Source organism: Nanorana parkeri, unplaced genomic scaffold (assembly GCF_000935625.1).
Source record: "Nanorana parkeri isolate BGI_ZX_2015 unplaced genomic scaffold, ASM93562v1 scaffold775, whole genome shotgun sequence".
In the NCBI taxonomy this organism is placed as follows: domain Eukaryota; kingdom Metazoa; phylum Chordata; class Amphibia; order Anura; family Dicroglossidae; genus Nanorana; species Nanorana parkeri.
Genome location: NW_017307043.1, coordinates 428,860 through 454,039, shown reverse-complemented (window position 1 = coordinate 454,039; position 25,180 = coordinate 428,860). Strand labels below are relative to the sequence as shown.

Genomic DNA, 25,180 nt, shown 5'->3' with positions numbered 1-25,180 from the left:
AGCTGTAGCTCGCGGTATACTGAGCTTTGGGTCACGGGAGGAAGCTAGTTTATGTCCTCCTGTGACCCTGAGGAGAACTATGAAAAAACAACACTTACCACATAGTTCTCCTTTAAATAATGTGTAAAATAACGACATGAAAGAATACAAATGCATATATGCTATTATTGTGACTAAAATGAAGGTCTCCCTAACTGTTCTTGCAGTCATGTGCAAGAAAGAAAAACTGCATAACACAAGTACTATAAATCTGTAATGTATACACTTCTGATTTTATCATGTTAACCTCAGTTGTCTCATTAAATATGGAGGGTTTAACAAACCACGGTGTGGGCACAGAACAGGGAAATGCATTGCATGGTACTATAAGCAAAGAAAGACATACTGTACATTTACAACAAAGGCATGTCAAGTAAAGGGAGTACAGAATAAACTGTTGTTTAAATATATATAAAACACGGTTCATTTTGCTTTTTTGGTAGTCTTTGTTTATTTTGACATTTTTATGGCTTCACCCCTAGGACCAAGAGTGTTACATTTCACCAAATATCTCAGGTTACATTAGATAGTTGGGCTTATTAAAAAGCTGTCCCCAGCTGTGCTGGGTGAGTGGAGCTTGACTTTTGTTTTCCGGAGTGCTGTAAATGTGTACCCCATTTTATCACATAACAGGGAGTTCAAGAACAACTTTTCTAAGTATTGTATACTGTCATTCATGTGCCATTTAATATATAGCAACGGTTTGAAAGACTGCAGGCTCAGAGGCAATTTCTACATTCACCATTTTTGCTACTGTTATGTAGAAGTTTAATTTCCCTGCATCCAATTGTAAATATGTGTCGTTAATAGGTACATGAATTTGTCACATGGAGATATGGTGGGAGGTGGCACTTTCATTGGTCATATCTACCTCTAGTTTTCTTAACGCCAAATAGTGGTATTTGATAATGAATTTGTTGTAGGCATAGCAACATATTAAAAAAAATTTGCAAATAACTGTGAATTTGTCACACTTGCCAGTATTAACTGTGGGACTGTTGCAAACCTTTTATGAGTTATGTGCAAAATTTCTAGATGCAGTCATAACATTACCATCATGTCACAAAGCCTTTATTGCATCACCCCCTGTGCATCATACTCAAAATACTTGTTTTTTTTCTTTTAGAAAGTACTATTTGCAAGTTTTTTCATTATTTTTTGCATCTCAGTGCTGCTGATCTCTTGATAGTGTTAATGGCTCCTACACAGAAAAACAATTGGAAGACGGGGACAGATCTTACCCATAAAAGAAAGTATCTGAACCTTCATGTCAGGATTACCAGGCATTATTTTAATTAATTAAAGCCACAATCTACGTTGGGAGATAAAACTTTAATACACTTATTACACTAGCAGCTGTAGAAATATCATAAAATGTATATCATTTCCAAACCAGCGCTCAGAGCAATCCAAAAACATAAATGTGTCTAAATATTGCTAATAAATAAAAATTAAAGTGCAAATAAAGGGCAAACATGATAAAAATAAGTTCCATAAAGTGCAAAATGTACATTCAATTAATTGATCCAAAAAAAAACATACAGTAATGTATAGTCAAACAACACCACCTTCCACCCCCAGAAATCTTCCCAATAGAAACAAATTCACCAGATTGTTGTGACCATTTAACTAAATAACATGGTCAAAAAAGCCTTAATCCACTCCTTCTTGAAGTAGCCTGTAGTCTGAGCCCAGAGCCTGTTACAGGAGGTACTAGAAGGAGGAAGTTTTGTTGAACTTTTTTTTTCTCATCATGCTTGCACTTTATCTCCACTGGAATTTTTATTTATTAGCACTATTTAGGCACATTTTGTCTTTGAAGCTGTTTTATAAATCAATAATATTTTATTATTAATAAACTAAAATTGAGGAAATTACCATTAACATGCTAAAAGTGATATGTGATTTTTGTGATTCATACCTTTACAACTTGCGTTTTGGACAAGAAAGGAGAATCACCACACTGATAAAGTCATCACCATAGTGCTGGTAATTAAAGAAGGTATATATCGCAATAAATTCAGGACTTTCATTGACTACTTTAAAAAATATTATTTTCAATGATTACATAAGTGCATTGTTTTAAAAATATATTTACCTGAGTTTCAGCTTTAATAATAACATTAGACAAGAACAGTCAGAACTTTATAAATCTACATCAAAAGCCTGGGTTTCATAATCCTGTAGCTTGCGTTCCATTTTTGCACTTGCACTGTGGAAATAATGTAATGGCAATCCTTTCCTCATGAGCCATTTTTCTATACATGAGGACCTAAGTGTTGTTTCAACCAAAAGGGATATTTTAGTGGTAGGTAGAGCGATTTGGGGGTTCCAATAAATAAACAATAAGATTTTTTTGGCCAATATTTTGAATATATTTTTTCCTGTCAACATGGGAGTTTTAGGTGTTCGGCCAATGTTTGCATTTAACAGGACTTCCTGCTGCTTTTTACATAGTATGAAAAATAAATGTAACTGGAAGAGTGACATCATAACGGTCACAGCAGGTGTTCAGAACTAGGAACTTAAGCGCTAAACTCTCAATAACAGAGCCCTCGAGAAATATAAAAACATATCTAGTGGTGTTTAACCCTAGCATGTATCAAAAACTATAATATCAGTTTCTCCTATGTTCATTGAAGGACACAGCGAAGATCACAAGATTTTGGCCACTGGCTTATACTGCCACCTGCAGGAGTAGGACCCTTGGCAGAAAAACAGACATCCCAGAAGGGGACCCTGCTGGTGGCCGAGCTCTCCATTTGCTAACACGGCTCCAGGTTTTTGCCTAGCGTCAAGGAGTCAGGACCTGGGAATCCTTCCTGGATTCTTTTTTCTTTCTTTTTTTAGTGTGAAGATTTTTGAAGAATTGTGGTGTTCTTTAATTAACATCAGGCATGACCGTCCAGTTTGACAAGCCACAGTGTTCCTTTGCAGGCCCTGTGGTCCTGGCCAGAGTTGCTTGCTTTCTTCCTGGAGGACCAGTTTTCTGCAAGTGTGCTCTAGGGGATAGCCTCTTCCATGTCATTGTAGTGACTGCACTGCTTCTATCACTTTCATTAGTCAACAGATTAATTCCTTAGTTCAAATTGAATCCCCTCTACCTTGCCAGCCATAGACTCTGACAAACTGTTCATAGGCACACAGTCTTGCAGGAATATCTTCGAAAAAGTCACTACTGGTGGTTGTTGCGTTGTCTTAAAAGCTGTAGCCATAGATGAGATCCTTTATCTTCCACTTAGCCTTTTATTTGCTTTCTGCATGGTTGTTAGGATGCACTGAATAAACAGAGGCAGAGATGAATGGATCATTCTTTAAATCCAAACATGACCATTTGTTGTGCAGTGTTTAGTTTGTATTTAGTGTAAACTGTCTAAGGCAAAATTACAAAGGAAGGGTGTCGTCTTATTATTTTACTTGACACATGGGAAGTTTTGGCTTGTCGGTAACGTATCAGAATCCTAATTTGTCGCTCTTCCATTCCTATTTTTAATATTTAGGTGATATATCTTATTTCAGGAATTAGATTTTTCCAAGCTTCACACATTATATGTATATGCCGTTAATCAGGATAATGATATCAATAAATTACAAAAGTAACAGCTGTTACTGCTTAACATTCCAGATCCTGGGAAATCAAACACTTTCTTCTAACTCAACGACAACATATTATATAACCAGTAGTAGTTCATCAAAACACAGCCTGAGATAAGCTTTGTGGCTCTTCTCTTCCCTGCTTTAGTAAAGTTATTTTGTTTACTTATATTTGGATAAAATAAAAGCTCAGTTGTAACCAAACCATTTTTGTTGTTGTTTTGGATCAAGTAGGGAAGGATGAAAAATTCTGTCACATTTTAAATGTCCTCATGGAGGATATTTTACTGATAGATTTCTTAACACACTCCATCACAATAGAAATATTGTAAACAATTGCTAAACTGATAGATTTTAAAAGCTTTAAATACATTCAGCATCCTACTCAATTGGCCAAAATCAGTGTAGTAGGGTGTGCAGCCAACGGTGGCATTGCGCAAATCTAAAGTAGAAATAGCCAGAACTTGGTGTTAGTAGCATAATTTGCAGCAAATGTGGAAGCCACACTGCCCCATCAAGGCTCAGTGTGGCTCTAGGTGTGCTGGCTATTTATATAGATCTTAAAAGCTGTTTCTTCTTCTTAGGTGAGATTTCTTTTCTTGTCCTGTTCTGTCTAATACCTGTCAAAGGGATAGAAAGTAATGGAAAATCCCCTTCATGGGGACAAAGACAGCATTTAAATTCTGCCCAGAATAGTTCTAACTTTCCTCACTTTATGAGAACTTTTGTATTACTATTGCCTGTTGGGAGGATTTCTCTTCACTTCTGTTTGACACCTGTCAAATGACAGGAAATAGTGACATTTTCGTTTACTTCCTGTTCTTTTTTACATCCATTCAATAGGAAATGAAGAAAGGTCTCGAGAATATACACAAAAAGGTTTGCAGAGGTTTTAAACCTACCCACTCGGTCCAAAACTAACTTAACAAATTGCCTGGATGTGAGCTTAATTTGGGTGGATTTCACTTGAAGTGATATAAAACAAATGTTTTGTACTATTTCAGATGCTGATGTTCTGCTTCTTCTAAAAAAAAAGTTATGGCTTTAGATAAACCTTGACAGACAAGTAAAGCCAAATCTTTTATGGCTCACAGGAGTACATTCACTAATGTACTCCTGTGGCCCAAAGGCAACATACACTGAGTGGCCAGATTATTATGACCACCCCATCAGTACTTTGTTGGGCCACTTTTTGCCTTCAATACTGCGGCGATTCTTCTTGGCATTGACTCCACGAGATGTTGAAAGGTGATGCGAGGAATCTGACACCATGCCTTATGAATAGCACTGTCCAGTTCTGTGAGATTTGATGGTTGTGGAACCAGCTGTCTGATGGCTCTTTCAACTTCGTCCCACAAATGCTCAATTGGATTGAGATCTGGTGATTATGGGGGCCACCTACGCAAGGTAAAGTCTCCCTCATGTTCTTGAAACCACTCCTGCACAATAGAAGCACCGTGGCATGGCGCATTGTCTTGTTGGAAGAAGCCATCTCCATTGGGATACGCCATCAACATGATAGGATGAACTTGATCAGCAAAGATACTTTGGTATGTTGTGCTATTGTATTCAGACGTTGTTCCACACTAATTAAAGGGCCCAAATAATGCCAGGAAAACATGCCCCAAACCATAACACTGCCCCCACCAGCTTGAAGGGTTGTACTCATGCATGTGGGGTGCATGCTTGCATGCTGTTCCCGCCAAATTCTCACTCTGCCATCTGCATGATGCAACTGGAAACGTGATTCATCGGACCACATTACTTTTTTCCAATGCTCAACTGTCCAATCCTTGTGTTCCTGTGCGAATTGGAGACATTTTATCTTGTTAACTGCAGACAGCAAAGGTGTTCGAACAGGCCATCAGCTTCAATATCCCATACGATGCAGTGTACGGCGAACAGTGCGTTCAGAGATCATTTGAGAGGATTCCTGATTAAGATCTGCAGTAATTTGATGCACTGTTGCCCTTCTGTTGTCTTGTACCAGTCTTGCCACTCTCCGTTCTGCCCTAACATTGACTAGTCGCTGACGGCCACAATTCACACGTTCAGACCCAGATTTTCGGCTGACAGTCCAGTCTTTAAACACCTTAACAACAGCTGCTCTTGAACATTTAACGAATTCTGCTGTTTTGTTGATACTTGCTCCATGGCTCCGAGTGCCAACAATCATCCCACGCTCAAAGGCTGTTAAATTGCGTTGTTTACCCATATCTTCAGAAAAAAAATCACTTCTACTGTAGTGGTAAACAACCTGCTTCCCTATTTATAATGGTTTGGCCCTCTAGCAACTTCAGCGTGAAATTATAGCTAATTTGCCTTCAAACGTCAGGTGGTCATAATAATCTGGCCACTCAGTGTATACCAGGCTACTACTCACGCTACAGCCAGGGAAGGATCCCGTCAATATTGTCAAGATCCTCCTGGCTGCCTGATTGATAGCTGGCTCTGCTTCTCTAGCTGTGCCTCCCCCTCCCATCTGTCCCTCCAGTGAGTTCCGGAGGAACAGAGAGGGCAAAGAGGAATTCCTGCGGGGAGCGGTGACTGACAGTCACGGCTCTCTACAGGGAGCATACCGTGAGCTGAGCAGTTACAAGATTGTTCAGCTCTTGTTATAGAGGCGGCATGTCACAACTGCAGTGCCCCACATCGGCTGCACTGTCACACACTGGCTTTAAGTATTGGGTAGAGTATAATTTACTCTCCAAATATTTCTCTTTTAATGTCTGATTTAAAAAAAAGACTGATCATGATAGAGAAGCTGGTGACAACCCAGCTCCTTATATATGGAACTTTGCAAAGAATAAGTGATTTTTGTTTAGTTTAGGACCAGGTTTTTAGTAAAGGTAGTTAACTCAATAAATCACTATATGGGTCAAACATTTTGATTGTGTTTAGGCCCAACTTGCTGTGTTATTTCAAATACATCAGCAAGATTTACACAATAACTGCTTTGCTTATGCTCTGAGTGGCCCATTGTCTGCTAGCCCAGCAAACACTTAACCATAACATATTACAAAATATCAAGAGCATGTAAGTCAACAAAGTGTGCGGTTCTAATCACGATTTGTTTACTTCTGTCTAGCGTTCAAAACATTTGCGGCAGTGGTCCCACTGCCATTTAACAATCAATGTACAGCAAACTGCTTACATGCTTTACCTCGAAATCAGTACATTTGTTTGCTTACTGAAAAATAAGGCAATGTAAGCATTCTTCTTGAGAGGTAATGTCAGTTTGTTACATTACCCTGGACTGAATGGCCACATTTCAGTGAAGTGGGTCTTCTTTATGGCATCTTTTTTTGTATGATTGTAGTTGTTAATAAACATGAAGTTTTTTCGGTTTGTGAAAAATTATTAGATACAGAAAAATGTGTAACTTTCAGTAGTACAATAATGAATCCAGATCAAAGAAATATACTTTGCCCAGCAAGGTATGTATTTACATTTTTGCATAAACACTTATATTTATCATGTTTCCAAACAGCTCCAACTCTCTCAGCTCAGCTTCCCGAAATGTCCTATCCAGTACAAGATCACAATGGACAAACCAGTCTCCATAAGCCATCCATCTACAAGCAGGGAGAACGGAGGAAGTGGAATGGGGGCAGGGGAGAGGCTTGTCTTGCTGTGCCTGTGTGTTTGTGGAGACATACACAGCTTACTAGCACACACAAGGGTGGCTCCATAGGACCCTGCAACGGAAAGGAGCCACCCTAAAACAGCATATTAGGGCCAGTACTCAGGGGACCAACTTATTCTGCAGGAAACTAAAACTTTTAAACATTAAGGAGCAGCATACATTTTAGTTTAATCAGCATTTGAAAAAGCATGAAACATTTTGACTTTAATATCACTTTAAGTAAATATACCTTTGTTTATGTATGCATGCTGACACAAGAATGATTTGTGCAGATGCCCAGCTCAAGCCAAAACTGTTTATTTTGTTTTAGAAAGAGCAGGAAAAAGTTAGAGCCTCTATCAAGTTTTTGTTGCTGCCTGCATCCCTATCCTTCTAACGGGGCACAATCAAGAACACAGTAGACAGTGGAGGAGTTAGACATTCCAACAGTGTTTTTATTGTTGACTGTGTCTTTCTATCTTAGCGACAAATGCACCCCTATTTCTTGTGACCAGGATGTCACAGGAAAGTAAAGTGGGGGAAAATGTCTAGGAAAGAAAAAATTCCTGACCATTATTATTATACAAGATTTATATAGCGCCAACAGTTTGTGCAGCGCTTTACAATATAAGGAAGACATTACAATTGCAATACAATTCAAGACAAGGTGGTAAGGAGAGCCCTGCCCCTGAGGGCTTACAATCTAAGAGGCAAGGGCAATTGATAGATGAGGAGGTAGCTGTGTGGGGATGAATTGTTTGAGAACGTGATGGTTGAGTGGTTAATTTGAGATGGGATAGGCTTCCCTGAAGAGATGAGTCTTAAGGGATCGCCTGAAGGCAATTAGACTAGGAGGAAGACAGACAAGTTGGGATAAAGTTTCCAGAGGATAGGAGAGACCCTAAAGAAGTCCTGGAGGTGAGCATGGAAGGAGTTGATGAGGGAGCTACAAAGCGGGAGCTATGTCTTTTAGATGTCTGGTTTCTTCTGTTTGCCACAGTTGTAGTGGACGGGGCCTAAGTCTGCTTGTAATGAGGGGAGCCAAGGTGTCTAGGGAGGATGTGAGGGAGCTGTTGATGAGAGAAAAAGCCAGGTCAGGGCAGGACAGGGGTGAGATTTTTTCATAGAGGTAGTCAGTAGCAGGGTAGAGAAGAGAAGGGTCGAGGTGGCGAAGGTTTCTTTGGGTGACAGTGTGCCATGTAGGTGGATTCAGGGTTGGGGACAGGGTGAGTGTGAAACTAACAAGGTTGTGGTCTGAGAGCGGGAAAGTTTTATTGGAGAGGTTGCAAGGAGTGCATAGGTGAGAGAACAAAATATCTAGTATGTTACCATCAGAGTGAGTAGGAGTGTGTGTCCATTGTGTTAGATCAAAAGAAGAGGTTAGGTTAAGAAATAGAGTAGAAGCCGGGGTGTTAATGTTACTAGCAATGTTAAAATCACCAAGAATGATAATGGGTATTTCTGCGGAGAGAAAGTAGGGTAGCCAGGCAGAAAAGTAATCAAGAAAGCGAGATACCGGTCCGGGAGACTGATATATAACAGCAATCCTCAGAGAAATTGGAGAGAATAAATACAGTGGATTTCAAAAGAGGAGAAGGCTAGAGAGGGAGGCGAAGGCAGAACTTGAAAAGTGCATTGTGGGGATAGAAGGATTTCCACTCCACTTCCTTTCTGTCCACTGGGTCTGGGTAAGTGCATCCAGTGGAGGGCACCATGCGAGAGGGCAGCAGGGAAGGCAGAATCAGATTCCTGAAGCCAGGTTTCAGTAACCGCAAGCATGTGAAAGGAATTGGAGATAAGAATATCATGCCCATCCGGGAGTTTGTTACAGGCAGAGCGAGCATTCCAGAGGGCACATGAGAAGGGAGGACTGGCTCTAGGAAGCAGGGGAACATAAGTCAGGGTGTGTGGATTGCTGCTGCTCCTAGAGGATAGGCTGGGCTGGTTTGGGGGTGAATATTAGCAAAAAAGAGGGCCAGGATTGGGAAAGATATCCCCAGAAGTCAAGAGAAGCAGAAGGGTGAGTGAGGTGAGATGAGAGTGAGTTTTATATGAGTGCACATGCCCCAGTGTCCTGGTGGTAATACTAGCATGTGGATTCAGAATGAGCAGGAGGTGATGAGTGCAGAATATTTTAAATCTTCCCCACTTCAAAACACAAACAAATACATTTTGGCTAGAGTTAGGCATAATGTTACATTTTAATGGGGCAGTTTGCTGTTCCTAAAACACTGCCCCCATAGATTGTTGTCCATGTGATATGAATATATTTCATACATCTGGGATCAGTTTCTGTTTGATTCACAAAAACTTGTCAGAGATTATTAAATGAAACAGAAGCAAAAATACCTGGACAAAAATGAAGCTGTTACCCAAAGTCAGATTCCTTATTGAAAGGTGAAGCCTGTTTGCTGCTGGTAGTCAGGATGTAGCAGATATCCACAGCTCGTGGAATTGCTGCAACTCTGCATAGTCGATTTATGCTAAATACTGCAATTTTAATTTTACTGTGAAAATATTGTTTAACTCTTTCCTATCACATGACCATTTCACATTTCAACCCTTTCATCTTGCAGAAACTCAGAGGGAAAATATAAAAACTGGAGCAGAGAAAATCTGGAGCAGCTGTGCATGGCAACCAATCAGCTTCTCTCTTTCATTTTCAAATATTAACTTTACAGGGTGAAAAGGAAAAGCTGATTGGTTACCATAGACAACTGCTCCAGTTTTGATAAATTCACCCCTCAGTATTTTAGAGACAGTGTCGGGACAAGTGCTAACAAAAGCTCAGGCCTGAGCAGTGGGTGACCTAAAGGCACCATAAAAATGTGAGTTATACAGCAAAACAATAATAGGGATTTGTCTTGCTGTAGTGTAAAATAAATAACTTGAAATTACGTACACAATGTTTTTTTTAGAGTTTAAAGTTACATTCAAGTTAAATTTGTGGTGAAGCATTGAGAGGCAAAGAGGGAATGATAGCCTTTCTTGTAGAAATTCAGTTTTTCATCCTGCCATTTCAATACTGCACCAGTCCACCCCAGGCCTTTTTATTGCCGTAATCTAGTTCACTAGGAATGCTGAAAACCTACTTCGGGCACCTTGCCACCTCTCATATATAGCAATCATGATATAAAAATGATAGATGTCAGACATATTTCAAAGTCCCCAATCAGATACTAACCTGCCTCTGAAATTTTACTGTGATTGGCAATGCAGGAAGCAGTAAGATAGGAAATCACAAAGCAAACACGCTCCTATCAACCATAGGAGTTGATAGGAGCCCCATAACTAAGACCCCATTCACAGACTGTTTCTGTCCAGGTGAGATCGTCCGCAGGCAGTGGCAGCATGTGAGATTACATGCGAAGAACTGTGGGTAGTATCAGCTGGTATTGTATTGTACAGTGCCTCCCACCCTTAGCAGATCGCATGAGTCTCTTGGAGGACTTTGTAAGCCTCATGTAATCGGTCCCATTCACGTTTGCAGCAGCTAGGGAATAAATAGATATCAGGAACTGAGTGGGTTATGTGATCTTCCCTCACTCTATTTAAACAGGGATGAAATCCATTCAAACAAGTGTTTCTGCTTCCTTCTCTATATCATGTACACTTTTCTTTTGCTTCTCAAGTGCTTTCTGCACTTCTTCAAACCAGAATCGTGAGAGGATAAAAAAAGACAGAATACACTGGAGGAAATGAGAAAGCTGATAAGTAAACAAGGAGGTGGCCACTATTCCCCAGCATATGCACTGAATGAAATCCTTTCATGTTACTGTACACTTCAGTCACTAATGTGGATGATTTTTAATCATTTTGAGATATAGTCCAGACATTTACATAAGAAGGGCACATGGGAGGTCTGTTACAGGCATGGTTATTTGAAAGTGGAAGTTTCTTTTTTGCAAATCTGACATCTATGTCAACAGATCCCAGCAACTTTGTTGCTCTGGTTCTTGGTTTCTTTGAGCACTTATCAAGGCACCCAAGAAATCAATGTGTCTGCTCTAAGAATGCCCTTATCTCTAAGGAAGGGAGATTAAACAGGACAAGTTGACAGTTAATGAGTGGGGGAGATGCTTGTGAACTTGAAGGATTGTGTCTATTTTCAAAGTTAACTCCTTATGTGGAAGACATAGTCAATGTATATGCAACAAGAGTCGCCCTTCTGCATGGTCTATCCCTTTTGCAGAAGCCGATCCTTTCACTTTCAAAGATGTTCCTTCTCATAAATACTTAAAAGTGTCTCTATGAAGATCTCCAAAGAATATACCAAGAAGTCCAATAGTAATAGTATATGAGGGGTAATTACACTTTTTTTGTTAGCTGTGTTTTTTTAAACATTTTATAAAAGTGGACAATGATCAAACCATTAGATAATCATTGAACTGAAAATAGAAGAGTTAGCGTGTATGTGTGTGTGTAAGGGCTGGGTGGTGCATAGAAGTAGACGGTGCATATACCTCTACAAGCATCAGAAATTGATGCGGAATTAAGCAACTAAATGTTCACCAGTCACACATGGGATAGCAATTTATTGAAGATCTTTTATGCGGGCAACAAATATGTTCAATTATATTGATTAGGTAATTTGGGTAAACCTGTAACAACACTCAAAAAGTCTGATTTAAAAATGGTCAGCAGAAGTCCTTTAAAAACCACATTTCAAAATGATCAGTAGATGCAGAGAAAGGCAGCGGTCTAATTGATTAATAGGGAGGTGCCTATACCTTACATCTCATTCTGCATTTTTCTTCTGCACATTTTATTTTCTTAATTGCCTATACTTAGGTTTGTGACAGCTATATTTTAATATAGGGATGCACCGATACTTTTCGAGTACCAGTGCCGATACTTGGCATTTTCGTGAGAACTACCAGGGTTGCAGCGGTTGCAGCTGGGACCCGGCTCTGGCACTCCACCACTGTCCTGAAATCATTAGTCTGTATTGTTTTAGAAAAACTGTCACATGACAATAAACAAAAATGTATCAGTACTCGTACTTGTAAGTACTCAGCAAGTACCAGTACTCATACTCGCAAAACTGTGCATCCCTTTATTTATATTTATAAAAACAAAATCGTACATTAAAACAGAGATGTACAAATCCCAGGAGCTCCATGTGCTCCTTACAAACAGCTGCCTCCTAATTTTTCTCTAGTCTAGTCTTGGAGCTCAAAGGTATCGGTACATGTACTCGTACTTGTACCAAGTACTGTACTTGGTATCTGTGCAACCCTAATTTTAAACAAAGGGGAGAAACGGGGAGGGAGAAAGGAGAAACAGAAGGAGCACATTGCTTAAACCTATGTTTCTTGAAAGTAAACTGCATGTCACTAGTTCTCGGTTGAGATTAACAGTGTGGTTGACTCTCTACTCTGGATACCCCTCAATATGTACAAATATTTTACTAATCCCATAATCTGTCGTTCTTTGTGGGGATGTGATGAGGTCACTTTTTTTCCCCTGGGCTTCCCAGAATTGAATTGGTTTTCCTGGCGGTGTCTCAAGTACTCCACAAACTCTACAATCTAGTGGCAATCTAAGGTGTGCTTATCTTTGCGTCCCTGAGCAGCTCTCATGGACCATGAGTCATGGTGCACCTCCGTCCGAGTTCTTCCAATGTTTTCAAATCAAAAACATTGTCACCCAATCTATTAAACACGAAACCGCCTTTAAAACCTTGGCATTTGAACGCATATGCCTATAGATCCCCATGTCCAGCAGTACAATGTATTAAGATCTATAACTCACTCCTGTAAGGTCAAGCACTTAACCCTCTCTTGTGTTGATCACGTTGAAAAAGATTTATTGTATCACTGTCCCCTGGAGACAAATTTGGCACCTATGCACATGGATCCATGAACACTAACATTTATACCCACATACCCTCTGGTTTGTGTTTTAGGTGATGCCAGGGGTTCCGTGGGATTTTCTTACACATTTGGTTGGAATACCCTAAAAGTAGAAGGTAATGGACCAACATATATCAGTTGGTTTACCTGACCCTGGGCAAGGGTTTACCAAAAGATCTGAAAGAAGCCCTTTTAAAATTAAATCTCATGCAATGTATGAATAATAATTTCTACTTTTTAGTGGTCCTCTAAACCTGTGATTGCACAAGTAAAGGTAAGCAGAAGATATGTTAATTTCTTTTGAACAAGAAAATGGCTGTGAGTTTAAATGTATTTAGACTCCCAATCTCCATGACTTTTAATACTCACTGCTGACTTTGCCTTATTTGATCACCCAAAAGTTCCTCCATGTATGTAGTAGAAAGTCTGGATCCACCCCTGACTACCACCTAATTATTTCTTACCCCCAACTACTCCCACTGCCCCTATTTAGTGTTCCCCATCTTGTGTGTGTCTCTCTCTCCCTCATCTCCTGGTTCTTTCTTTATTTTCCTACTTAGGTTTAGGGAGTTCTTGGACCCAAACATTGAGTACCCATATCATGTCCAGACAAGCCCCCCCCCCCCTCAAAATGAATCAAGTTCTAAAGAATTTTTCACACCTATTATCTCTGTGCTATGTGACTGATTGTATTCTCAAGCTGCCCATACACCTTACAATCATCGCACAACTTTCGTTGTTCGATGATTGTAAGGCGAATACAATTTCATACAATCTGCCCTTCTTGGATAGGCAGATCGTACTTCTGATGATTGCAGTGCTGAGCGGGCGGTGTGCGGCATTCGTATTCCGAGCACGCCACCAACCTGCCGAAAATATCGTACAATTTTTGGCAGGTTTTCCAGCGTGCTCGGAAGACGAAAGGCGTGCGTCCTTACAGTAGAAGCGGCTGTGCGGCTTTCACATTTTCTGCAGAAGACGTGTATCTAAACCTCTGTTTTTAACCTTGGCGGTGAGAAACGTTTTTTGGCATGCTGGCTGGTGAGTTTGCTGGGAAACTTTGCCATTACTGTTTAAAGCCCTTCCATGTGCACCTTGCTGTAAAGCTGGTAACAAGTTGAGTTGAGTGCATTTGCTATGTTTTCCTTACAGTAGAAGCGGTCGCACGCTGCCCATACACCTGCCGGTTACCGTACGATAATCGGCAGGTGTATGGGCACCTTAATAGTATAGGTTTGCAAATTGTCTTTAGATGTCTTACTGACAGCTGTCAGTGATGAACAAAATGATAGGTTTGACAGCATCTTTGTAAAGCATAGACGTAGAGGAGGGAGAACTGGTAGAAATGGACAAAGTGGAAGTGGATATTTTATTTTTCAAAGAGGAGGCTATAATGGAGTCTATATGAGAAATCATATTTTCACTACATCAGACAAGGCCAAAGACAGCAGATAGGACAACCCTTTCAATGGGATTTGAGGAACAGAGAACAATTGGGTTATACAGGAACAAGACCGGGTAGGGGAAGACTCCCCCAAAAAGATGGACTAAAGGACCGTCCCTAGTAGTTGTTGAAAATATTCCCAGTAGCAGATATATAAGATTTGAGCAAATTGAAAATCTGTAGTTGAAAATCAGTACAATTAAATAAACATCATGTAAAAGTCCTTGCAAAAGACCTTATTTTAGTCCCTGTATGCATTTTGTTTTGTTTTAATGGATTCAAGATATAGATGTGTTTGCAATAGGATTGGCATTAACAAAAGAATATGTGAAGAATAAAGAGTAAGGAAATATTAATAAATTAATAACAGAGGAAATCTCTACTTTAGGATTACGGGAATCCCCACAAAGAGAAAATGAAATAGAAGTTAAGGTTTCCTTTACTAATTTAAAACATAAAACAGTAAAATTTCTCCCTTCTTTGCAGATTACCCAAACATCCAATTGTTATCAAAGTCCGAACATTGAAACGTTATCAGAGACCATATCAAAAATGTTAAATCAGAAGACTAACAATGTAATTCACAAAAGGGTGAAGCGTTTGGAGAAGGCAGGCGGAGTGAACAATCTAGGCCAAAATAGCTGATTTGGAAAAATTCTCCAAATCAGCTCACTTCCCAGGTCAGCCATGTTGTCCTAGATTGTTCACTTCTCCTGCCTTCTCCAAACTCTTCACCATTTTGGCGCTCTGGAGATCAGTTCATTCATAAGAGATTACTTAGCACTGAGGGCTATGATCTATCTGCTGGGGCTGTATACCTACAAGCCCTTCAGTGCTGAATTATCTTTTTTAATGAACAATCAGTGCTGTTGGGGCCAGAACAGTGTATGGCATAGCCTAGACACCACTGAGCACTCAGAAAACCCTGCATATGTATTCTCAGAATGTAACTGTGACTTACAGTTTGGCTTAAACCATCTTAAAGTGTCCTTGTATATTGTCTGCAGTAGCATTACGTAGAGCAGACATGTCTCTGCTTTTATCTCCATTTCATTATAACAGCGAGCAACAGCTAACACAGAAGGCATGCTTGTTCTTAATCCACTGCAGAACATCTGTAAATATATTGTAAGGGTATGATGCATTAAAACTATACAGTATTGTATATTAGCTGACATTTCAAGCAGTGTTATTACCTGCTGGAGTGTGTGAAAACACTACTCTCTCTCATTAGAGACAGAAGGGTTCCAGGTGTTAACAATACAAGTTTGAAAGTACAAAACCCTCAAGCTCTTTACCATGTGTATTGGTGAAACCTAGGTGATACTGTATATATACCCCGTCCATAATTCTGCCAGCCAGAGCCTCACAGTAGGGACATGGTCTTCTGTGATTTCTAGATGTCTTTCAGTTCTATATTAAGTACCTGAAAAGTGTATTCATATGGAGTAAAAATTGTTTGGGAGGAATGATATCAATTATGTGAAACGTATTAAGAAGTTTGAGTCATATGCCTATCTTTATCATGCTGATTTAGTCAAACCATAAAAATGTTTATTTATCATAACAGCTTAAGTGTCGTGGTTACTGAATGAAAGAGGAGGCAGTACTTCGGGTCTATCAATTTGGTTGTGTCTCTTGGTATATTTAAATATACACTTAGACATTCGATTGCATTTGTTTGTCAGTGGAAGAACAAGTTTGAATGAACCTGGGAAAGATTGTGAGAGGGAAGAGACACAGCACAAGCATAAATACTTTGTTCTGATTTCCTTAAAGGAGAACTATGAGGTGAGTGCTTTTCACTCATCTTCATAGTTCTAGCCGACCTGTGACAATGGAACTGTTACTGGTCAGCTCAATAGATGGGGAAGTGAGCGAACACATACCGGCGTTCGCTCACTTCTCGATCCTGTCACGGCAGAGAGCCGTGACAGGGGAGTGACTGGATTCCCCCTCCCCGCTCTGATCCTCCAGCATTGACTGGCGGAACGGACAGGGGAGGGGGCGGGTACAGCTGGCTCTGCCTCTAGATAGGCAGAACCAGTTGTCACTCACGCAGCTGGGTGGATCCAGACATAATTGTCGGGATCTGTTTCAGCTGTGGCGTATCAGTATACTGAGCTTAGGGTGACGGGAGGGCGCTAGTTTGTGTCCTCCCGTTACCCTTAGGAGAACTATGGGGAAAAGCCCTAACCCCATAGTTCTCCTTTAATGAACGCTTCGGTGTACTGTCACTGATTGTACTGCATTGCACTGGGTTGCTGTGGGTTTAAATGCAGCTTGTTTCATTTTCAGCCAGCACACATCTGCACAGTGCTTTAGTGTGAACCGAGCTTATTGGAAACAGTAGATTTCAGCATTGGGCTTGCATTGAGAAATGCAGCCCAATGGAGTGAATGGGCCCTAAAATGGATTAGTTATTCCCCCCCACACCCCCAAAAAATATGTTCAATTCACAAACCTGCATTTCACAAAGCTGTTGGGTGCTTGTTTTTTTACACAGAATTGACATTAAACTGTTAAAAGCCTTATTTTCTCAATGATCATTATTTTATCACCTTCTCAAACGGCTCCTTTTCCTGCTTTCCTCATTAGACACCTATTGAAACTCACAGATATCACCATCTGAAGCTAGTGTTATTTTAGGGAATGATAACCCTTTGCAGTAATCCCTGTGAAATGGCTTTTACATTGACTTTATCATAACGTCAGTTAAAAGAACACTGACAGTGTTACTTAAAGAGCAGTCTAAATAAAGCATGTTTAACACCTTTGTGAATTGTGCCTTTAGAGATATGTATGGCATGGTACCGAAGAAAAAAAAAAGGGTCAAACAAGAGAAACAGTTTTGTGAACTGAGTCTTATGTCTAATAATGTATCCCTAAAGAACTACGTGTAGATCCTTTTATGCACGTTTATTTATCAAAGCTACTAAGTAATTATAACAATATCCCCTTGACAACCGTGTCATCTGTGCACCAGCTACTTGATTTCTGATGCTTTGGTTCTTGGGTGCTCTTGGGGAAATTGTAGGAAAGAAGGAATAATAATCTCATGGCTTGGTAAAGGAAATTAAAGTAAAGTGAGAATGCTGTAGCCTTTCCAAAAAATGATTGCCTTTTGTGAGCAAATCAACCCATGGAACTCTGGAAACCGTGTACATAAAGAGGCAGACAGAGGGCAAAGGACTAGTCATCAGTATTGCCCGAGGTATTACCGGCAGCTGATCTGTTCCCTGTAACTGATTTATCATGCCTTTTTCTGCACTGTGTCTTTATGTGCAACTATGAGACTGGAGGCTAGAGGCACCCTCATATACCAGGAAGTGCACTGCTATTTTTAGGGGAATGTAAGACGGAAAGCACACTTTTTAGGGTACTGCTTAGGCACAATTGATATTTCCAAATGTTACCTATAACAGCAAATCTCAGTTCCACTTTGCTCATTCACATTTAGGTAAAGTTTATGATAACATCTTATTTTTTTATTTTAGCTGTTTTAACACCAAATTCCCAACATATTAATATTGAGTGAAGAAAACAAAAGGCTGATATAGCTATAGATTTTACCCGGGGAAGACTAGCGCAGCTCTATTTCAGCACTGCTCCTGTCATGTTACAGTTTCAGTGCTGGGCATTAAAAAGGTTTATCAGGTCTATTCACTAAAGGGGGACGAGTTTGGAGAAGGCAGGAGACGTGAACAATCTAGGACAACATAGCTGAACTGGAAAGTGAGCTGAATTTGGAGACTTTTTCCAAATCGGCTATTTTGGCCTAGATTGTTCACTTCTCCTGCCTTCTCCGAACTCTTCACCCTTTAGTGAATAACCCTGTATATCTTTTAGGTGCAGGTGATTAAAGGAGAATTTCTAAGCAAATAACCTACCAACAGTAGCAGCTATGGGTATTCACTGTTTTATTAATGTGTTTAAAAACAACAACAACAAAATGGTCTTCTTTTTTCCCTGTTATGCTCTGGGTATCCTTTTGATTACAAAAATCCATCTTGGATTACATTTGGAGGAGTAAAACTCCTCTGGGCTTTATTGACCCAGCCTGCATTTACAGGTGAAACTCGAATAATTAGAATATCGTGCAAAAGTAATTGCAGTAATTGCTCCAAAAGGGGCCCAAACCAAGTACTGAGTACATATGCATGCTTGTACTTTTCAGAGGTCCGATATTGTTCTATGTACAATCCTTGTTTTATTGATTGCATGTAATATTCTACTTTTTTGAGATTGTGGATTTGGGGTTTTCATGAGCTGTAAGCCATAATCATCACAAGTATGACAAATCACGGCTTGAACTATCTTGCTTTGCATGTAATGAGTCTATCTCATATATTAGTTTCACCTTTTAAGTTGCATTAGTGAAATAAATGAACTTTGCACGATATTCTAATTATTCGAGTTTCACCTGTATGTCCCTGAGACTTATTACAGTTAGTGGAGTACACGTTTCTGGGAAATTTCCACAACACAGTTCTCATACTGTCATTCTTAAAATAATCATGCTATTCCTCTTACTATCCCATTTAACAATGACTGAGCATAGAAGCAGTTGTAAGCTCTGTGAATTGATCACTCTCTTGTGTTATGTCGATAGCAATCCCGTGATAGCAGCTGTGAAAAATCTGAATGGATATCAGACATTTGGAGGTTCCTACAGAGTCTGTCATAATAAAATGAAATCATCTTTCATCTCTCAAAAGTCTTTCAATAGAAAAAATAATAATTTCAGCCAATGGTAAAAGTAGGAATGAAGGAAGTGAAAATAGGTAAAGTGGAGTTTACACACCCCAAGTTTAGTAAATTACCCCCTCTATGTATTCACTGGTTTACTGCACATCATGTCCCCCCCTTTGTTCATATCACCTTCAAGGTGCACCCAGTTTATTGGACCCCCTGTTGAAGCACTTGGCTAAAAATTAAGGTTATACAGGGTGGTACTAACAAAGCAAGGAGGCCTTTATGATTGTAAGCCAGTTACTGTGGGGTTGGCAGCTCATCTTCATACAACTCTGAAACACACACTACATACCTGTGTAACTGTCGTATACCACACGTACTCAAACAAAGTATACTATTGCCACATATAAAATATGCAAACATAAAAAGATGAAAACAATTAGTTTTTTTAACATAATAGATATATTGTGTTAATTAATTTGTTTACCTTTTATTATTTTTGTAGCGCCACCTCCTTTATCCAGACGTCGATCTTTAGTGCACAGTCCTGACGATTCTCCAGATGTAGCTCCAAGCAGAAAGCGGAGACAACGGGGACAGAAAATGTCTTATGCAGAATTAAAGGAAAAGGCCACTAAGCCAGAAGATATAAGGTACAGTTTTATTGATTGGATAATTTGGAAGATTTTAGTGAAATGTCCCCATTTTGACAAACTGCATTGGAGTCATGATGAACATGGTTTTTGGTGGTTTTAGGCTTTAAATTGCTGCTAAGGGTTAAAGGAAACTCAACTTTCAATAAATAATTATATAGCATATAAAATTGCTATAGAAGATATTTTATAATTTAATGTTATTAAAAAATTACCTCTCCAATTAAATCTGAAGTTGTTCAAAACTGTTCCAAAAATGAAGTGTAATTCGGCAATCTGGAGTTGTTTTGTACACTGATGGTGTATGGAAAGTCCACCGAAGTGTAATTTCCCGCTTGTGTGCTTGGCTCACTGATTTTCCCAGAACTTTGCACTAATATTCAAGAAAAAATGTAGGCATCCCATGTAATATAAATGTCATTATTGGTGAGATGCTCTCTAAGGGTTAACTAGTTCTAAGAAGATGCAGACACTGCAACCTTTCTCATTAGAACACTGACAGTGCATCTGGTGATTCTAGCAAACCAGACTCCAAAATCAGGGATCAATTGGGAAAGGACATTGAACAGAAAAAGGTAGGAGTCTGCAACAAAGTTTGTTGAAATCCTTGCAATGCACATTAATAACCAGAGGGGATTGTTTTTTTTTCTCAACAAAAGTAGAGTTGCACTTTATATATCCTGAACCTGTTCTTGTGCCAAAAATTGGACCCTCATTAGCCTCATTATTTTTTTTTTTTTTAAAGAAAGTAAAGAGTGCACTGAAAACAAAAGTACAAATAACACATAGGGGTGTGTTAGCAAATATTTTCACTAAATATTCAGACAACTTCCACTCAAGATTTGCTCATATTTCTTATTAGATTCTTTTCGGAAAATGTGTGAATTCTGGGTAAAGTTGTGTTAACCTTGTGTATAAACATTTATAAATAGACCCCTAAATGAAATGATCTAAACTAACATAAATATACTTACCTACCCTATAAAAATGCTTAGTATAAATAAAGGAAAAAGAATGGTATTTTTTTCAAGCAAAGTTAATTGAAGCAGCTCAGTGATTTAAGATTAGACTTTCCAATTTTTGCAAAATGTAGCTTTTGTGCTCTTACAAGGGATTATGAACCAAGCATACTAATGGCAACCGGTTACTACTATCATTGGAGGGAAATACTTGATAGAACACCATCGAGCTTCCTGGATGGTTGATTCCACTAAAATATTTTTTTTCAATATTTTTTTTGTTATGCTGGGTGAATATGAACACATAACACACACATAGAGTGGTTTTCTCAAATTTGACTGCAAAAGCATAAATACACTTTAAGCATTAATGCACCACTCACATCTGAGCAATTTGTAGCTTGAATGCCTAAGTGCTACAGCGCTCACCAGGAGGAATCTCGTCGTTTTTTGTAGCCCCTGTTCACACCTGAGTGTTCTTCCTCTTGTAGCAAAATGCTTGTAGCTCAAAAAAGTACATGAGCTTCTTTTGGAGGCAGAGTTGAGTATTTTCATTCCAGTAGACTTCAATGCGAGTTACTAGGCAAAAGCTTGTTTTGCCTAGTAACTAGCTCTTAAAAATAAACCTGAAAGGCACTTAAAAATGCCTGTACAAATGCTCCAAAAAGCGAGATGCTTGACTCATGTGAATGAGGACTAAATCCTTGCAATGTGCATAACTGACCTGCTTATTTGCTCTACAAAAACGATTTTTGTTTTACAGTCTCAGGGTTTTTTTGCCAAATGGCAGTAACAGCTTATGTTTAATGTAGGAAAATGTACTCAGTCAAACAAATTATTTTGTGCATGTCTGTGAAGAGATTTTAAAAAGTGGCTTCTCAGATCTTGAGGACTGTTTTAAACCACATAGCAGCTCGCTGCACTCCTATTGCCATGTTGCACTCATGATGAATTCTTCTCACTTTTCTAAGTTAAGCAGCTAGTTTAGTATATTTAGTACAGGTATTTATATAGTGCCAACAATTTATGCAGCGCTTTTACGTAGTGCACATTTCCATCAGTCCCTGCCCTCAAGGAGCTTTCCATCTAAGGTCCCTATCTCAATTCATACATACAGGCCCGATTTAGACAGGAGCCAATGAACCTACCAGCATGTCTTTGAAGTGTGAAAGGAAACCGGAGTACCCGGAGGAAACCCACATAAGCACAAGGAGTACATGCAAACTCCTTGCAGATAGTGCCCTGACCAGGATTTAAATCCCAGTGCTGCAAAGCAGATGTGCTAGTATAGTTTGGAAGTTTGCCTAAAAAGTTCAGTATTGTACAAAGTAAAGTTGACCTGAATTTAAAAAGTAAAGATGAGCTATGTTATAGGGAACATCTAGGAAAGGTAATTGTGCCTAAGTAGTACCCTGAAAGATTTACATTTTGTCTTGAATCCATTCTGAAAAATAGCACAGTACTTCCTGGTATGCGAGAGTGTCTAGGCACTCCTGTGTCTACGGCCCTAAAGCTGTATATCTGCAGTGTGAGATCTAAGGCACAGTGCATGTGACTGCTAGTCTCAGGAGATTTGGAGTAAGAGTGGGTGATATCACTGTGCAGCTAACTGTTCTAGTTGCTGGAGGCCAACATACATCAGGAAGCAAAGCCCTCCCTCTACCAAGTTTGCTGCCTCCACACAGTGCAGAACAAGGCATGGTTAAGTCAATGAAAAAAAAAGATCAGCTGCAGGTTCAGCGTTCCAATCATCTTTAATGGAAAAAGCAGTACTCTTGCATGAGAAAGATAACAATGTTTGCTCAAGTTGTATTTACTACTTGTGTTCACACAAAAATACAAAGACAGAAAACTGCAGTAGGTGAGGGGACTTAAACTTGCTGTGTGAAAATCCTTAGTTAACAATGATAAATATCTGTTTTCTAACAACGAGTTTGTCTGCATTTAATACAATGCATTTACGAACGGCATAAAGTATGGAGGCAGTCTGCTTTTGTTCTGTGTACAAAACGTCCTGTTTGTGCATCTTTGTGTGATCAGCTGTACATTAACTTACAGGTTTCATGTCTATCCTGTAACAATTGCTGTTTGTAGATTCACTTGAAATTAACATGGTAAGAACAAGTGTACTTTGTGCCTATATACAGTGCAGGAAGGGATTTGTGAGCTGAGGAATACATTCTGTGAAACGGGAGTAGAGCAGCGTAAAATGGAGTTTGTTGCATGTGATGACAAGTGTTCTTTAAAGTGTATTCAAAATATAACACTTAAAGTGACACTAAACTCAGGAGTTAAATCTTAAAAAATGCATTCAAGTACCTCAACTATTAACAAAATGTATCTTACTTGTGTATCACTCGGCTGTAGATCCTCAAATCATCTCTGAATTGGTGCTGACACTGTCCTTCCTTCTGGAGGGTGGCTACTATTGTTCCCCATGGTCACTGTGTGTGTTGTAAAGTAACCACCGCTCCAAGCTCGCTCCTATGATGGACTACAATCTCACGTTTAGCTTACTAATTTGTATCGAAGTTATAGTCTTATTAGGGGAGCGAGCTTGGACTAGTGGCTATATTACAACACACACAGGGACCATGGGGAACAAAAGTAGCCACCCTCCAGAGGGAAGGACAGTGTCAGCACCAATTCAGAGATGATATGAAGATCTACACAAATAAGTTGCATTTGTGTTAATAGTTATGGCTCTTGAATGCATTTTTACGATTTAAGGCCTAAGTTTAGTGTCACTGTAAAGTGACCCTGTTGGCAATTTGAAAGTCCTGATAAAAATTGCCCATGGAAAAGAGAAAATGAATACCTACCTTTCCTGTTTCTTGCTCTGCCAAGCGACACCCCAACCAAGAGGAATTGCCGGCTGAAATCTGTGCAGCAACTGACACTTCTAAGATTGTTGATCTCTTTTGTTTCCCGCAGCCGTCAGTGGTTCCTCCCATTGACCCCTGTGTCACTACAGATGCTGTAGTGACGTGAAAGTCTGTGGCAGTAACGTTCTTAGCAGGGGCAGTTTTTATTTGGACCTTCAGATTGCTGTCAGGGTCATTTTAAACCAAATACGTTGTTAAATGATTTGTCTCAACCCTCTATCTGTCACTTTTGCTGGGCATATATTAAAAAATAACAGACTTACTGGCTGGATCACCATGTGAAAATAATCGATAAAAAGCCTACAAAAAAGAACAAACAGGGATTATAATAATTGGACAGAAAGGGCTCTGCCAAGTGATGTTGTAAGGGCTCTAATGCTTATTGGTACCTTATGCTGCTCTTGTTTGCTGTCTAGCAAGACCACAACTTACATTATATAATGGCATCGATATCATATTAGAATACTGCGGTTATTGCATTTTAAATTGTCTATTTTTTTATTTGAGAAATAAAATTAGTGTTGTACATTACCACCATGCCCGTTCAATAAGTAATGTTAATGCTAAGGTGGTGATCCATTAAAACTGGAGAATTAAAACTGAGTTGTCTCATATAGAGAGAACAGAATTCTGATTTCATTTTTCCATAAAACGAAAGCTTTGCTATCGGTAACAGCTCCACTTTTATGCTTATTTTCTTTTCTTCAGTTTGAACAAGCCCCGAGTGAGTGTTCTTGGAACATGAAAAGCTGTGTAGTACTTGACCACATTCTTGTGTGTGTGGTTTACTTTGTGATGTACAGTATGATTGCATGGAATACCATGAAATAGCAGTTTAAGTGGCAGGAAGCCTGTAGCACTTGACATTACAGGACATGCTCAAGTAATAGCTTTGTACCTCTTCCTGTTAGGACATCTTCTACATAAATCAAATAAAGACAACCAGGTGGTAGAGACATGTTCATGTATTTTTGTTATTTAAATATCCAGCAAGTGCCATTGTGTGTATAATAGCAGAGGCTCCTTTGTTGATGCTTTTAGTGGAAATATAAATCACATTAATGTATTCCTAATCAGTTTCAGGGCCATTCACACTTAAAACTCCGGATATTAACCCTGGCAGTGGGGCTACCCCAACAGCTGGCTCCAAGGTTTGGGTGAGTATAACTTTATTATTTTTGAACTTAGGCAAAAATGAGCACTTAAGGCCTGGCTCACACCTAGGAGTTTTTTAGCAGTTCGAAAAGCGCTTTAACTGCCCAACACAAGAAATCCCATGATATTCAATGGTCCTGATTCACACCTGAGCAGAAAAACGCCAACAAAAGCATGTTGTACATTTTCGTGAGCATTTTTGCGTGTTTATACAAGCGTTCTTCTATTGCCCACAATGGTTTTTGAGCTGCCAATCAAAACACGCGTCTTCATGTA

At 39.4% G+C, this 25,180-nt stretch overlaps 1 protein-coding gene across 1 annotated transcript in view; it reads left to right on the top strand.

Moving 5' to 3' along the window:
* Positions 1-25,180, top strand: part of XRCC4 (X-ray repair cross complementing 4) — a 288,213-nt gene that overhangs the window by 171,687 nt on the left and 91,346 nt on the right. The window contains exon 7 of the mRNA XM_018564728.1: positions 19,758-19,905. Within this exon, the coding sequence (XP_018420230.1) occupies positions 19,758-19,905 (148 nt within the window). The remainder of the gene's footprint in view (positions 1-19,757; positions 19,906-25,180) is intronic.